Raw genomic sequence first — 17,322 nt, forward strand, 5'->3', positions numbered from 1 at the left:
AGATTATGAATAGAATAATTTAATTAGTTTAAAAATAATAAAATCAAAAAAATTAAAAAATATAAAAAATATAAAAATAAGCGTAACGTATGTTATGTAAGTAATAAAACTCAAGATAATAGAATTGTTTTTTCTAATAACCCAAAAACTATAATAAGAAAAAGAAAGTAGAAACACACTCCAAGTCGTAGACTCATAGTAGCTAAGGAACTCACGCGCTCAATTCTTCCGCTAAGGAGAAGACAAGTGTAGTCTCCATATTGCACCCCAGTAATCACATATACCACGCGCTTTAAAAGGCGTGGACCCACGCAGCACACAACCCATTGCCTCTCCCTCCCGAGATGACTCCCGCTTCCAAAACTCTCTTCTAAACCCGGAAAACACACACAGCCGTGGGTTCAAAAATACACTCCTATCCGTCGGCTCTGTCTCTATCTCAAAATCTCTTCGAAATTCGTATCTAAAACAAAACCGAAAACGACGAGTAGAAGAAAAAGGAATACCCATTGAGATACAAACCATGGAAACGCCTACAATCAAGCACCCAAATCTGAACCAAACGGCAAAAGTACTTGATTTGCCTTTGAAATCCCACACCAACTCACACTCTCATTCTCCGAGCTTTCTCCAGCACAACGGCTTCAACTCCTCCGAGCTCCCAATCTCCGACATAGAGATGATAGCCATACAGTCCATGGAGTACACGAGTCTCAAGGACCTGTTGCCGCTGTCGAGCTTGTCACCGACAAACAACTCGAGCTGGTACGACGAGATCCCGATCAAGAATCCGCTGGTCAAGCACGCGGCTCTGGCTTATCTCCAGCCTATGTCGACGCCTCGGGAGGCAGGGGACAAGGGCTTCTTCGGGAGGCTCAGGGAGCAATATTGCTCTTGCGAGGGCGGTTGCTTATGGTGGCTCGGCTACGTCGTTTCGATAATTAAGGAAGCTTTTCGTGAGAGAAGAGAGATTCTGTATTATGCTGATGATGAAGGGGAAGAAGACGAGGATGATGATGACGATGATGAGAAGGTTGACTGAGACAGAGAGACAGAGAGTGCAGAGATGCTTTTTTGCAACCATGGAGGTTTGACCGGTAGATAAGAATTAGGAATTTCTTCAATTTGTGAATAGATTTTCTTTCTCTTTTTTTAATAACAATAAAATAATTAATATTTTTATATAATTTCTCTTATACTTTTTGCCTTTTGGGCGGTTGATTTATGTTTGTCATACAGGATTAGAGATTGTGTCCAAACAATTAAAATATATGGAACTCTATGGATTCGTGGCGGAGAGTTGAATTTTTTTGCTATATTATATGGCCCTTTTTTTCAATTTTTTTGTTTAATCATATGATTATCGTTTCTCGAAAGTTTGTTCAGCGGCTAAGGCTACGTTAAGTGAGCTGAATTTTTTATAAATAATAATGAGTTGAGCATGTAAAATAAGTTATGTGAAATTTATTTAAAATGAATTCAGATGTATTTAAATATTAAGATGTGTTTATTATTATTTATGAGAAATTGAAAAAGATTGTAGGTTCACGTATAAAGATGTGTTGAATTGAAAAAAATTTATGGATCTCACGCGTAAGGAAGTTTTGAATTGAGATAAATTTAATAATTTGAGAGTTGAATATTTAAATGTTAGATTCAATTTAAAATTAAACTAAATTGAATTGATCTCAACTGAATCCTATATAGCCTAACACATCTAATGATTTTTTTATTATTATATTGAAAGAAGAATAAGATAAGTTCAAAATCAGTTTGTTCTTTTGGAGAAAAAAAAAAAAAGCTGCATCTTGACACTTGAATGAATTTTTGCACGTTCAACTTTCAAGTGTTGTTAACGATTGCAAAGTCAATTTGATAGGACTACATCAATGATGATAATCCATAAAAATTTTATTATTGGTTGAGATAAGAACATAGCAAGCATTACTGTTCTCTTTTCAAATAGTATCATCCAAGGCATAAACTAGGATCCCCATCTTAATTGCAAGCATAGTTATAAGGATTGTTTTTAATCATATATCTAATTCCCAAAATTTGATTATGTTTGGGAGTTAATTACTAACAAAAATATTAGGTTTCGATGAATTTTATAAATTTTTTGCTTTCAAACATAATTTCCACCGGTAAGGAAGCATGCGATTTAGGACATTCTATTCTACTCTCACCTTAAAGTCATCTGTGGAATCTGGATAGGCCCCGTCATCCATGAATACGACATTTCTTCACCACTTCCCCCATTTTTAGTGTCTTTCCGACGCCCCCTCGAGCGCGTGAATACAAGTTGAGTCAGTGACCAGTATTACTGTGACCGCACGTTACGAGGGGATTCAGGGGAACGTTCGTGTTAAACTTACCTGCTCTGAAAGTCAAATTCACACATATTTTTTCTGAAATTCCACTGCATTTCTTGTGCTCTAAGATTTAAGTTTAATCACGCTCACGCATACAAAATTTCTTTGTCACGCCTTGATTGACTCCCCCCCCATTTGTTTAGTGACCTGATGCTAGCTTTCACACCTAGGCTCAGAGTGACAAGAATTATATGACTCATCTGGTTCTTAAATAAAACACCAAAGGAAAAGGAAAAATAAAGACTCCAGACCTCTTTTTTATCCTTAAGTTGCATATTTCGATTTATGAACTTCGAATAAATTCAGCAATTATATTCTCCATAACTAAAATGTATAACTATTTCAAGTAATATATACATTGACTGGTGGAAAAGAAAATATACATTGTCAGCTAGAACTTCTGTCTCATTATGCTATTACAACACATCTATGGACTCTAACTGGTCATGTATCTCTAGTTTCCCAGTTTTTTCAGAAACTGCAGTCGCCACTCATTTAAGGGGGAAACACAAAACTGCAGTCACCAATAATCCTTACACGAGCAATGCCCATCTCTGAAGTGGTGAAAGACCTTAGAGTCCCCCACAATTATTTCTCTCCTAGTAAACTCTGAAATCTTCTTTGCAGCACTGTGGCAAGCTTCACATATTCTAGTGTTCTTTCTTACAAGAACAGGGCTTCCCAACTTAGTAGATATCAAGCCAAAAGCAATAGCCAGTCTTACGCTGTGTTTCTGTGATGAGTTTGCTCTTCTCTTTCCCAATTCTGATGGTCTGAACTTGCTAACACTGTGAACATAAATGTCTTCTCCTATCTTCCTCGTGATTGTATCTAATACGTCATAAATCATGTTTGTTTCAGCATGGGACTTGTCTTCGTTGATGAATCTGCAAGTTTTACCATTGTTTTCGACCACACTGCATGCCTTCGTCCTCTCCAAACCTTCTTTTATCATATGAATTTTAATTCTCTCTACATCTCCCCACCTTCCAGCTTCAGCATACATATTAGAAAGCAAGACATAGCATCCAGTATTATCATGCTCTAGGGATAGTATATGCTTAGCAGCAAGTTCAGCTAATTCTATGTTTCCATTGTTTCTGCTTGCAGTCAGCAATGATCCCCATATCCTGGCTGTGGGGGCCAAAGGAATTTCTGCAATGAATCTCTTGGCTAGCTCAAGATTGCTGGTGCGGCCAATAAGATCAATCATACAGCCATAATGCTCTATTCCAGGATCGATATTGTAGTCCCTCTTCATCGAATTATAGTATTCCCACCCTTCATCAACCATACCAGAAATGCTACAAGATGATAGCAGGGAAACAAAGGTGCTTTCATTGGGTTTGAAGCCATTCTCCTTCATCTTAGAGAACAACTGAACAGAAAATTTCCCAAACCCATGAATGGCATGTGCCATAATGACCGTATTCCATGAAACCACATCCTTATACAACATGCGATCAAAAACTTCTCTTGCAGTCCCTAAATCCCCACATTTAGCATACATGTAAACAATTGAATTCAAGATGAAGGTATTGGTACCAAGCTCTGATTTAATGATAAAATCATGGATTTGCTTCCCTTCTCTCAATGAGGCTAATTCAGAAAAGGTTGGTAGAATGCTTGCAAATGTAAATGCATCTAATTTAAAAGGCTGGTTCCAAATACCTCGAAATAGACCCAAGGCCTCATTGTTCCAACCATTCTGTACATAAGCAGCGAGCATGGCATTCCATGATATAAGGTTACTTCCAGTCATCTGACCAAATACACGTTCTGCCAGATTCAACGCTCCGCATTCTCCATACATGACAACTAAAGCGGTTTCCAAGACTGAATGAGGAAGAAGACCTTTTCTAAGGGCATAGCCATGGACAGATTTACCCTGTAACTGTGCACAAGAGGGGAGCACATTTATCATTGTGATTACATCAGGATTCAAGCCATCGGCATCTTGCAGCCCTTTCAAGCAAGAAAATGAATCAAAAGGACAAAAATTTCGTGCATAGCCTCCTATCATTGCATTCCAAGCCACAATGTTTCTCGGAGAAATCCTGTCAAACAACCTCTCTGCATAATCCATCCTACCACATTTGCCATACATGTCAATAAGTGATGTCTGAACCATGTAATCCAATTCAAAACCACACCTGAGCACTCGGCAGTGAATTTCCTTCCCACTTTGAAGACAACAATCAAGAGAACAAGCACCAAGTGCGCTGATCATGCTAATTCTGTCAGGTTTCATTCCAAGTGCCTGCATTTCAAAGAAACAAACCAATGAGCTCCAACCATTCCCAACAGCAACATATCCGCTAATCATAGAGTTCCAAGATACCAAGTCTCTAACTGGCATTTCACCAAACACCCTCTCTGCAAGCTCAATATATCCCATCTTCGCAAACATACTAATAAGTGAATTACAAACGTAAACATCCAAATCCATCCCGATCTTAATGATATTTGCGTGAACTTTCTGCCCTTCCATCAAGGACAACAATCCTGTACACGCCTTGATAACAAACGGATAAGTGAAATTATCAGCTCGAACACCTTCATATCCCATTCTACAATAAACATTAATTGCCTCTCTAAAAAAACCATTATTGGTGAACCCTTTAATCATAACATTCCAGATATACGTATCGAGATGGTTCATTTTCTCAAACAGGTAGAGAGCATGTTCAATATACCCAGCGTCAACGAAATGAGAAAGAGCCCGTGTGAGCGAAAGAGTGCGTGGTTCAACCAAACCCTTTACATTATTCGATCGATTCCTATCAAACGAAGCTGTTTTGGAGATTTTTGGGTTGTTTACAAGCCCGGGTTTCCAGTTTGTTTTCATCGTTTCGACTTGTTTACGCGAAACATCTTCGGGTGCGTTGGAGTTGTAGAAGTGGGCATGAGCAAGCGTTATTGCCATTGTCAGCTTGGGGGGGGTGTCGGGGTCGCTTTGAACTTTAAGTTCAGGATAAGTAGCCGTTGAAAACCAAGGATTTTTGCTTCTCTACAAGAATGACAATTTGATACAGTCCATGACGTCGTCGTCTCTGCGCGTTTTATTTTTCTTGGCCGGTGTTTTGAGCGTTCTAAACTTCTAAGCTTTTACGTCCATTAAAATATAATATGCTATATATCAAATTCTCGTCTTATTTTGATCCTATTAAATAATATATGATATATTTATTATTATTAGATAATAAAAAAATATATAATAATTAATCATTTAATAATGATAAATATGCCATATAAATAAGATGATAGTATAATGTATAAAATTTTTCATATTTAATAATGTATTTTAAATATATATTTTTTTTTTTCTTGACTAAGATATATAAATAATTATCAAAGTAATCTCGAATTAAATGCGTGTGGCATTCACATCTAATTTCAAAGATGTCATATAATTTAATGATACGATCTTTTGTGTTTGATAAGAGCATCATGTGTTCATAATATATAATCTTAGTTTTAAAACTCAAGATATTTGACATCTTTCTCTTAGAACGAGATATCAATTCCAATGAGGGTTTCATTAGATATCATACAATTATAATTCTTCTTTTTATCTATCCAGTTCTTTCACTACAACGAACCCCAATTAGATTCGTGCATGATATATTTTTTAGTTATTGATAAAGGTGTAATCGATCCAGTCCAGTCTGGTTCAGTTATAGATATATTTTAGAATCGAACTGATATACACCGATTTTGAAATTTGAAGAATCGATACGACGATACCTTACCAATTACACTCCTAAACCGATGCTTCTGATTTTGTCGATTCCGATCCAGTTTAATCTAGTTTTTCTGGTTTTATTATAGTATTAGTGAATTATATAATTAGTATAACTATACTATAGTGATATATAGTGGATTATATAGGGATATATTATTAGTATAACTACTAATACTATAGTGATTTATATAGTTATTTATATATAGTGGATTACTAATAGTATTAATATTAGTATTAGTATTAGTATTAGTATTAGTATATATATAATAGTATCATATAGTGATATAGTATATGATTATGTATGTTAGTGATAATATGTTAGTGTCTAACTTATTTATATTTGATTATATATTTTAGTGATAATATACTTGGTTACATATATGTTAGTGATAATATATATGATGGTTACATACACTTTTTATATGAGTGTATAAGATCAAATGTATAGAAATGTGTCTATCAAAAATTATATATATTATAATTTATTATACTATAAAATGTATTTATCCTTAATATATGTATAGTTTATATTAATAACATATGATCAAATGTTCATATTTAAGATTAAAATTTTATGTTATAAAATTAAAATTTTTAATGATAATGTGATATCAAATGTTATATTAAGATTTATAAGATTAATTTTATATTATTAGATTATTATTATACATGAATAATAGGATTTTAAAATTTAATGTTATATTAATTAGCAATTTAGTATATAATACAAAATTTTTTTATATATAATTATATATATTATATATATAAATTATAAATAAAAGTTATATATAATATAAAAATCAAATAAAAATATTTCATATAATATAAAAAATTAATATATATATATATATATGAACTGGTCCCGGTCCGCTGTTAAAAAAAAAAAAAAATCAGAATCAGACCGATTTAAACCAATTCAAAAAAAAAAAAAAAATCGATACCAAATCAAACTGGTTTTAAACTGGACCAAATTCACCGATTCATCAAGTTTTTTTTCTTCACTCCTATTATTGGAAAAGCCCAAGTACTCTATTTCGGATCCATGAAATGGCTCTCACAGATTTTTTTTCCTTTTAAAAGATACATGAGCGAAACAATCAATCTATTGATATTGGAAAAATCAAAATATTCTTTCAATGTAACATTTATGGGTCCAATGAAATTCATAGGTATAGAAAGAGGTCTTGTCAAATAGAATATTATAAATTATTAAAAATATATTTAGAAGAATATGATTAAATTAATTATATAATTAAAAAGGTAATAATTAAGAAATAGCAAAATTGTCATGATATTATTCTAGTTCATTCATAGTATGGTATAAAATGGATTTAGACTAGAATTATTATTTGAATTCTAGTCTATAGAGTGAAAAGAGATAAATACATGGTGCTATGGTCAATAACTGGATAAATATTTTAGCCGTAAAGAGATTTTATAAAAGTAAATTCATAAATTGACGTGATTTGATATGGTATTTCAAATATTAAAATTAATTTTATTGTAAAATAAATTTAACATATAATATAAAATCACATTTGTTAGGGGGTAAAATTCCCCTGGCCCATTTGGCATCCCAGACCTAATCTAAAGGGTCATCATTAGGAAGAGACAATGAGTGGACAAGAAAAAACAAGTGTAAATGGAAAGAAGGAATGTGACAAAAAATAGAGAAAAATGAGAAAGAAAATAAAACAATTCATACACGTAAGGGAGAAGTGAGATAAATATGTCATTTTTCACTACTCCCAAAGGACACTATAAAAGAGGGATCAAATCAGATGAAAGGTGGACTTCTGCCATACGACTAATCGACTATTACGAGAACACAAAAGTTATCTTCAATCTTAGAATAAGAACTCCAAAATATCATATTCTCTAAAAAATAGGTATCCAACTTCTATTGTATAAAGAGAAAGAAGAGACCATGAGAGACGGTAAAATATCTATATTATAGTAAATTTACCTTCCAAACGACTCGTGGACGTAGCTAGGCCCTGTGCCGAACCACGTAAATATGTGTGTCTCAATCTCTATTTATATTTTCTATATCTATTTTTTATATATTCACTGTTATGGATGTACGTACGATACCATACCATCGCTTTAGACTGCCATCATGGGTTTCGAACCGCTTCATCTAGTCTTGGATTGTCTCATTGGACCACAAATGACTTTTTCTTCCGTTTTGGCCTGTTGTACGATTTTTTGATATTAACAATATTAATTTATGAATTTTTTTTTTTATAGATAATTTTTTAATGACTGTAACCTTGTCAAATAATTGTACTTGCTCGCGATGAGCACTCAACTTTTTGGCATGAGCTTGTGCTAGCTTGCTCATGTCTAGCAGTCTGGCTTCCCATTTATTAGAGAGATTAATAACCTCACGTTCAATTTCTAGTTATAAGTTATATGACAGTTTCTGTTAGTTCAGATACTAACCAACTTTTAATTAGCTTAAGTACAGTTGCAAATTTGTAAAATAGACTTGCCGACTAATCGTTTATATAAATACAATCATCCTGTACAGATCATTTTTCAATAAATGAGATTTCTTTTGTGCAACATATATATGTATGGAAAATACTTCAGCACCCGATAAGACATTCCGATGATGGGCCTCGATAAAAAAGTTTATTTTTTTAAATTTTTTTATTTAATGATTAAAAAAGTATTTTTAATAATATTGTGATTTTTTTTTAATCTTAAAAGAGATTAAAAAAATATATATAAAAAAAATAACAAATGCACTAATCGGGAGAATCTCTTGAGAGCCATCATCGATGGCTAGTACTGGCTAGTGCTACCCTATATGTATATAATATGTGTTTTTAAATTATTTTATTATCAAGTCGGAAGTACATAATAATAATAATATATACACCTTAATGATAAAAATTAATTTATAAAATTTAAAATTTATCTTTAAAATTTAATTATATATACTCTCTTGATTTTCTTGGTCATAGTTTGTCTGTTAAAATTTACCGAGAAAATTAAGGACTACGAATCCAATTTTTTTGGAAAAATTTTATTAATCATTTTACATAAATTTTTTTTATTATAAAAAATATGGTATATAAATAATAAGTAAAAGAATTTAATTAGTTTAAAGAGAATAAAATTTAAAAATAAAAATAAAAAAGTATAGTATGTAATACGGAGAGATGATAAACAATAAAACTCATCTTTTTCACTTTTTTCCTCCCTCTCTTAGCGATGATCTCATATCTGCTAGTCTCACGCAAACACGTGCGCAAGCCCATTTACGTGGAAAGGAAACAAAAAAGGCAGTAGCAAAAGACCCACATAACGTGGATATATATGCAACCTTCATTTCTCAAATCATGGAGTATTTCTGTATTTCTTATATATAGGGTGTAGAAGTAGTACTAAGTTTTGCTGCGCGCAAAGAAGGGCCGAAGAGATGGATTTAACAGGTTTGAGCCACCTCTTTGTAACGGTTTTCCTCTCAGGCTTTGCTAGCTTCACGGTGGTTCCATCCATCACCGATGTCACCATGTTGGCTCTTTGCCCTGGTCAAGATGAGTGCTCCCTCGCAATCTACCTCACTGGTTGCCAACAGGCGGTATGTTTGTGATATAATTTGTTGCCCTTCCTTTCCCTTTCTTCGTGGCTCTTAATTTCATGTTCCTCTGCATGCATGCTCTTCATTTCTTCTGCAAGATGGTTCCAAAATCCAAATTTTAGTGTACGTTTGAACTTTTTCCCACACAAAAGTCTGCATCTTAACAGAAACTCCTGCCAGTTTTGAAGGGGGGAAGGGGATACTAACTCAGGAACTTACTAAGCACGCTCAGATTTCATGTTTTGCATGCATGTTTAAGAAACTGAGGCAACTCTACAAACAGAAAGCCGATGATCTTTACTACAACTAAATAATATTAATAGAGAGTAATAGTTTCATTATTTTCCGTTTTATTTAATTATTTTTCATTTAATAATTAAGTTCATAGATAAAACTTACATGGTTTCAAATTAAAGGCGTATGTAGATTCGCAGGATGATGGAATAAGGTTTAAATGTGCGCACGTGGACGTATAGGCCAGTAACTCGCAAGGTCCTGATCAATTATGTCTGTATTCGATCCCTACCTAAATTTCAAACCTACCATGTTGGCTATTCTTAGCCATCTAAATTTTATGATCCATTTCTCGGGACTTTTCCTCCAGATCTCGGAATAGTTAAGTAGATCTGGCCGGATATCGAATGCTGGGGGCAACGACATGTTTGTTCTATGGCGCCGAATTAACGTGCATGCTCATGCTTTGGCTGCAACTGCTACACATAGATGCTTTATTTGCCAAACTAACGTCTCCGAGGTACTAGTATCTCGGATCCCCTTTTCCCTGACCCACAACGTCCAAAGATAGCTTGATTTGGTTTTTTCTGCACTGATCAGTTTCCAGTGGCCGGAAATAGGCTTAGATATGTATACTCAGATCACTCGGTGTTGCATTCCGACCGACCGGAGTTGGTGATTTGATTCCACAGAAAATAAGGGTGGGTTCTCAATAATATTGTTACAGGCCAGTACTTACGTACTAAAGAGATCAGACATAGAGGGGTGGGGGGGCAAGGGAATCTGCTTTCGGTGTCTCATGAAATAAGAACATGAGGTGGGCTATTTTCTTTTTCTAGTGTACCACTTTATTACATGACAACGAGACGTGGACTCACCTTTCCGTAACCGGTATTCCTTAATAAGCTGAAACAAGAAAAAAAAAAAAAAAAAAGAACATTAAACACAAATTAATATATATTCACAGCTTATATACAAGTGATGATCAGACTTTGGATCATATAACATATTAATTAGAACTTAGGACGTTATTTAATTTAGAAGATTAATTTATAAAATTAGGCATAATATTATTGTCGGTAACATGTTGCATGCTATCTAGCTAGCTGTTGATTAATAATGTCTCGTAATATTATCAAAACGGTACGTAATCACGACAAGGCCGGGGAAAAACGTGTACTTTAATTAATCCTTTTGGTTATTGGATTTATTTATGTTTCAGGAAACTAATTGGAAATATTATAAACAGCTAGCTCGATTATATCGTTAATGTTATTGAATTTACAAGATGATTTCGGAAAAAATAATAAAAAAGCAGATCTTATATATAATCCATTTATAATGATGTTATATAAATATTGCAGATCATAGGATTGGGAGCAATGATAATTACACCCCTAATTGGGAATCTATCTGACGTGTACGGCAGGAAAGAGTTGCTCACCCTCCCCATGACTCTCTCCATTCTTCCTCTAGGTGGGCATATATTGTTTCCATTCCCTAATAATATTGCTGATTCCTTAGTGCTTCCGTGGCCCCCATAAACGCACGCATGCTTGCTGCATGCTTTTTTTTGTATGCTTTTTAGTGCTTTCAAGGATGGTTGGGTCGCTTGATCTCGACGACTTTTGACACAAATATGATCTGTGTTCGCGCGAATGGTCATTTTCTGCTAGTCTATATGTATAGTCCTTTAAATATTTGAGTGGACAGTCAAATTAATTTAGATATATATTATCTGATCAGAGGTTTGAGTACAAGGTTAACAAGTAACAGTACGTTCCATTAATTGTGATAATGCTGCATGTGATATCTGTATATATTTGATTTGAAATTATAAGCCTTTCTAGCTACCTAGCTAGCTATATATCTGAGTCTTGTAAACACAGATTGCAATGATTTATTAATCCAACAAAGGTCGTTAACATTTATAATTGCTTTGATTTATTGTTTTCCGTTTCTTTCCTATAAGGCTTTCAAAATTCTTGATATAGATCGGCTATTACAGCAGCTTTGACGTGAAGTACTACTACATGCATGCATGATATATATATCGTCATGTTATAATTATTTAAGAGTGAAGAAAATAATTTTGCAGTGATAATGGCATATAGCAGGACGACCAGCTTCTTTTATGCCTACTTCTTCATAAGGACTCTCACTGCAATGGTCGGCGAAGGCAGCATCAATTGCCTTGCTCTTGCTTATGTGGTATTTACCCCCCCAAAGCCACACATGATCATAAATATATATATATATATAATATGTAGCTAGTTTATTTGCTTAATTTATATTGTACTTGTCCTAAGCGCCACTGTTCTGCAAAGCTGTTCCAGCTGCTGGATGGCACTTTGAGTTAGTCTCAGCTGGTACAAATAATGAGCTTAGATCACAGACGACAGAACGAAATGCGAGAAGGGTTAGAGAGTAGTGGGAAGATCAACGCATCCATATATATCGAAGCTTTCCATCATGCTTTTCTGGCCAGAAATTAAGCGACATCATACGATATACCAGATAAAATCTTGATCAGTTACATTAATGTGATCATGTGCTGATGTTTCTTTCTTCTGATCAGGCAGATAAAGTCCCAGATGGACAACGGGCATCAGCATTTGGAATTCTAGCCGGGGTTGGTTCAGCTGCATTTGTATGTGGAACCTTAGTGGCTCGTTTTCTCTCCACTGCTGCGACATTTCAGGTTGTCCCTAGCCGTACGTCTTGAACTTCTCCTTGGAATAATAATCAGTTCTTTACTTTGTATATAGCTAGCTTGTTAATTGTGATTTGTAACGATCAATTTTTTTTTATTCAGGTTGCTGCTGTCATGTCGATGATTGCAGCAGTTTACATGAGAGTTTTTCTCAAGGAAAGCATACCCAATGGGGATGGTTTAAGACAGCCAATGTTGAACGGAACACCTCATGGTGATTTAGAAAAGACCACAACACAGGCCTTCAAGAGGATTCCATCAATTGGGGATCTGATATGCCTGATGAAGAGCAGGTAACGATTTGCATTGGCATCACACACACACACACACTACGAGATCATCAGCTCCCTTGTTTAAGACTCTGGACTCTCCTACGCCGACTCCACCTATTGTATGCCCATTGTTGGTCTAAACATGATGACTATATTGTTTATTACGAAATATATATATATATATATTATATATTATCTAATTTTGTCCTAATTAATTTCTTACATTGTGTTAAATTGTGAAAACATCGTATTCATGCAGTACGACATTTTCACAAGCAACAGTGGTTTCATTCTTCAATGGTCTTGCAGAGGGTGGGATTATAGCTTCGTTACTGGTACAGTTCTTCTTTAGTATCGAAGTGCGACATTTATATTAATGACATGATCAGGGGCCAAAGGTTTTTGTTTATTTGATTGTCTATGGTACGCGCATGCATGCATGGTTACTGGCAGTTAGTGCATACAGCAGCAGATAAGGGCGTTAAAACTTTCAAACTGCAACCACCCTTGAGAAATCTGCCCTACGTTTTATAGTCTCAGGGTAGAATCTTATATATATATATATATATATATAGCTCTGGAACTAAGTCCCATTATACAGGATCGACAAAGACAACGCATGCAGTAGTACTTAATGTTCAATGGATAAGAGAAAACTTAGTTAAAAGATCAAATTAGATAACAAAAGTAGATATTAATTGTCTACACCATCAACTACTTTAACCGATCGAGAAGTTTATAATCTTACTATTATATCGCACACTCTACCTTTTTAGTAATGCAATCAAATTCTCTCATAAATACCGACATGGCAGCTTTCGATCCATGCAGTACTTCCTGAAGGCCCGTTTCCACTTCAATAAAAACCAGTATGCTGATCTCTTGCTAATTTTTGGAGTTGCAGGGACCATTTCACAGGTATGCTTTACATAACTCAATTTCTCTATGTTCTGCTATTCATTTACTACATTTCTATCCTTTTTTCTAACATTATTTCTTCCAAACTATTCATTTCTCTATTATTGCGTTTATCATATGTTTGCTCTTGAAAACTTGTGAATCCTGCAGCTGCTTTTCATGCCCATGTTGGCACCAGCCATTGGAGAGGAGAAGTTGCTTTCCATCGGTCTCTTCATGAGCTGTACAAACGTAAGGGCCTTGCTTCTCATTTTATCCACGCAACCATTTGTTTGTTTTTATCTGTGCGAGCGAGCTAGCTAGCGATATTAGTAACTGTTTATATATTAAGCATAGAAATGATGATGATGATGATGATTACCTGATTTAATGCAGATATTTTTTAACAGCATAGCATGGTCAGTTTGGGTAATCATTCTTCAACCAAGTCGTCTCCTTCTTGCCTAATAAAACATATCATATGTGCTAATATCATTCTAGCTTCCTTCAGATTATAATTTGATCATCTTCTTCTGAGTATCGATCTCTTCATTCATGCTCTGGCTCTCATAGAGTACATGTTCAAACTTCAACATATATATGCAGGTTCCTTATGCCGCTACTGTGTTTTCCATCTTTACTGTCTTTGTGCAACCAAGTGTATGTTCTTAACTTTTTATCTTGGTAAAAGCTACATTTCTTACGCTAGCGTTGAAGTCCTAAATTAAACGTTCATGAAATTTACTCCTACAGATACGCAGCATCGTTTCGAAACAAGTAGGGCCCACTGAGCAGGTATAGTTTCTACATAGTAGGAATGGAGTATCCAACATATATGTTACTTTGTTCAATATATATCCTCCCAAGCTCCACCAGCTTGTTCATCTTTTATTATTTTATTTTATTTTTTCTTCTTTTCATATAACTAATAGAAACAGTGAAATGCATGTCAGGGGAAGTCTCAAGGATGTATTTATGGCATAAGTTCCTTAGCCAACATTGTTTCTCCATTAATCTTTAGTCCTCTAACAGGTATATGGAAGATTGAATTGGAAAAAATAATTTATTATGCATAAGAATAATTCAAATTGAAAATTTCTCCTGCCATGGCATCCAGCATTGTTCCTGTCTGAAGAAGCACCGTTTCGTTTCCCTGGTTTCAGTATTATGTGCATTGGGTTTGCCACGGTAAGAGTCTTTTACTTTATGATAAAGCTGATGGAATAAAGTTATAGTACTTACATAAGAAATCACAATAGAAATATTGGTTATATTCCAGCAGAAAAGAACGATGGTCCATGCTGTTTAAACTGTATGCATGAAAAATTGGGTTACCGAAGAGGAAAAAAAAAAAACTGCATATGGAAAAGGAAAATATCAGCATGTCAGTGATGCCAAGTCCAACAACACGACTGGTCTTATTCTAATCTTCTCTAGGGCTAGGGCTAGGAGCATGTTTCATGTAACTATCCTGTCACAGTCACTGTATAATTTTATTCCATTGATCGGGATCGTGCTTCCTTTCAACTTCTTTTACCCTCAATTACAAAGCCTACACGACATGCATTACAGGCAGAGCTTTGATTTCATGAGCTTTTGGATAGAGCCCTTAAAAAGCTAGTACTAGTTTAGCAGCATTAGAGAAACTCACTTAAACAAAGTAGCTCTTGCTTTTCTATGCACTCAGTCACTTCAACAAGGTCAGCCTGTTGTATAACATGGGGGTGTAAGGTTGTTTCGTTTGTTTTTTGGCTGAGATCTGTACAGCGGTGTTTACTCTCTCTAAATGAGAGAGTTGCCATGATAATTTCTGTTTGATTAGAAATAGGGTGAAATGAAAAATCATTCATGATCTTCAGTACTCATTTATAATATAAAAAATAAAAGTCAGGATATTGTTGATTATTTATTTATTTTTTTCATCCCAAATCATTTTAATGTTTCAGTTTGTAAATTATCGTTTAAGGGAGCTTGACGAATCACATGCTGTCATGCAGATGATTGCCTTTATCCAGAGCATTATGATATGGGGAGTTCCTCCCAGTCACAAAACTGACAATAAGCAAACCACGGAGGCCTAGTTATGTATAGAATATAGATGATAATGTTATAGTACTCTAACATGAGGAGACTCTGATCTCTCTATAGCCATTTTGCTCTGGGAGCAGTCTTGTTCTTTACGAGCCCCCAGAACATACTTCAGATCAAGAGATAACAGGGATTGATTGTTATGCACTAAACTATATATTCAGAACAGCATACAACAATCTTGGAAGATATAATTAAGGGCATTCTATGATTAGGAGTGGGGGAGAACATGGCATATTAATGAACTCGTACAATTACTATGGGGTAGCCCATTAATGAATTTTCCCTATTGCTTATGCTGAAAATTGAATAGATTTTTTTTTTTTTTTTCCGGATGACGTTGATCATGATCTTCTTTCCTAGTCAAGTAAAACATGAACCATGACAGACATCATTGCATGCAGGAGTTGTCAAAAATGAACCCTTCGCAAGCAACTCTATGAGTGGTCGGTGGTCAGAACCATCAGAAAGAACCATTTAAAGCTCAGTACGCACCATCTAGAAATGGGATCCATGAGGATCATTCTTTCTATGCTCATTGAACACAATTGTTAAACACCTCACTATTAGGACTGGGCATACTAATTTGGTTAAACAGTTAAAGATCATAACATTCTGAATCTGACATCCACAGCAGCCCATCAACACTGAACTAGCGGTAACCGTTTCTCTTTTGACAGATTCACTCATATATCAATATTTAATGACTTAACACTTTGTCCATATATTGTACCAAAGAATTTTAATCCAGCCTATAGGTCACTCACTCCGTGACTTAAACCTGTGACGTGGTCCCTGCTCTGATACCAATTGTAATAAATCCAAGTGGAATGTAACAGAAAATGAGCAGGTAAATGGATAGAAACCAAAGAAAAATCTGGAATTCATGTCACGCATAACGATACAGCTCTCTTAGAGGAGCACCTTCAGGAAACAAGGAAAAGTTTAGTATGAATATTCTGATGCCCTCTAACAAACCTCGGCTGCGAAATATAACAAACTCCAGACCTATTCCACTACTTGCCCTCAGCCAATAGGAAAATAACAGTAAAATACTATTTTGTGCGTAAATAGAAATACAAATGATAAGATAAGTTTTGGGCCTGATGGAGCCCACTAAGTCGAAGGCCCAGAGGTCTGATCTTCCATAAGCCAGCATAACTCTTGTAGTCTTGTTCCTTCTTCTACTAAAGCCCAAAACTCCCTAAGGCCCAAGGCCCACGGCCCACGACCACACTTCACTTCACAACATGGCACCCACTTCACTTCTCTTCACATCTCATGTCTTCACACGAACTCTAGCCCCTTCTGCCATGCCGTGTGACAACGCCATCTACAAGTAATATAGAGCACTCGACACAATTGACTACAATGAAAATGCTTTCTACCCAATCAGACTCACTAATATA

At 35.0% G+C, this 17,322-nt stretch overlaps 3 protein-coding genes across 10 annotated transcripts; 2 read left to right on the top strand and 1 right to left on the bottom strand.

Moving 5' to 3' along the window:
• Positions 1-133: 133 nt before the first annotated feature.
• LOC108999647 lies at positions 134-3,550 on the top strand. Of its 4 annotated transcripts, none has more exons than XR_004798120.1 (2): positions 134-1,097; positions 3,483-3,531. XR_004798120.1 is itself a non-coding variant. In XM_035684931.1 (2 exons), the coding sequence occupies exon 1, from the start codon at positions 524-526 to the stop codon at positions 1,040-1,042; it is 519 nt and encodes a 172-aa protein (XP_035540824.1). In that variant the 5' UTR covers positions 150-523; the 3' UTR covers positions 1,043-1,088; positions 3,483-3,550. The 4 variants fall into 4 exon arrangements, 2 of the variants coding, with proteins under 2 accessions (XP_035540824.1, XP_035540825.1); XR_004798119.1 differs by lacking the exon at positions 3,483-3,531 and adding an exon at positions 1,240-1,392; XM_035684931.1 differs by having other exon boundaries at positions 150-1,088; positions 3,483-3,550.
• On the bottom strand, positions 2,682-5,426 carry LOC108999645 (pentatricopeptide repeat-containing protein At4g35130, chloroplastic). Of its 2 annotated transcripts, XM_018976550.2 has the most exons (2): positions 4,044-5,426; positions 2,682-3,857 (listed from the first exon to the last, which is right to left on the bottom strand). In XM_018976550.2, exons 1-2 carry the CDS (start codon positions 5,296-5,298, stop codon positions 2,893-2,895), a joined length of 2,220 nt encoding a protein of 739 aa, XP_018832095.2. In that variant the 5' UTR covers positions 5,299-5,426; the 3' UTR covers positions 2,682-2,892. The 2 variants fall into 2 exon arrangements, with proteins under 2 accessions (XP_018832095.2, XP_018832094.2); XM_018976549.2 differs by having other exon boundaries at positions 2,682-5,426.
• A 4,001-nt stretch (positions 5,427-9,427) lies between these two features.
• Positions 9,428-16,218, top strand: LOC108993381 (hippocampus abundant transcript 1 protein-like). Of its 4 annotated transcripts, XM_018968273.2 has the most exons (14): positions 9,433-9,709; positions 11,308-11,419; positions 12,042-12,154; positions 12,522-12,644; positions 12,759-12,949; positions 13,188-13,263; positions 13,760-13,846; positions 13,997-14,077; positions 14,222-14,254; positions 14,432-14,485; positions 14,579-14,620; positions 14,779-14,857; positions 14,943-15,013; positions 15,823-16,218. In XM_018968273.2, exons 1-14 carry the CDS (start codon positions 9,548-9,550, stop codon positions 15,904-15,906), a joined length of 1,308 nt encoding a protein of 435 aa, XP_018823818.1. In that variant the 5' UTR covers positions 9,433-9,547; the 3' UTR covers positions 15,907-16,218. The 4 variants fall into 4 exon arrangements, with proteins under 4 accessions (XP_035540721.1, XP_018823819.1, XP_018823818.1 ...); XM_018968274.2 differs by lacking the exon at positions 14,222-14,254 and having other exon boundaries at positions 9,430-9,709; XM_018968275.1 differs by lacking the exon at positions 11,308-11,419 and having other exon boundaries at positions 9,596-9,709.
• The last annotated feature ends 1,104 nt before the right edge of the window (positions 16,219-17,322 follow it).

The sequence above is a fragment of the Juglans regia genome, chromosome 13 (assembly GCF_001411555.2).
Source record: "Juglans regia cultivar Chandler chromosome 13, Walnut 2.0, whole genome shotgun sequence".
Taxonomy (NCBI): Eukaryota; Viridiplantae; Streptophyta; class Magnoliopsida; order Fagales; family Juglandaceae; genus Juglans; species Juglans regia.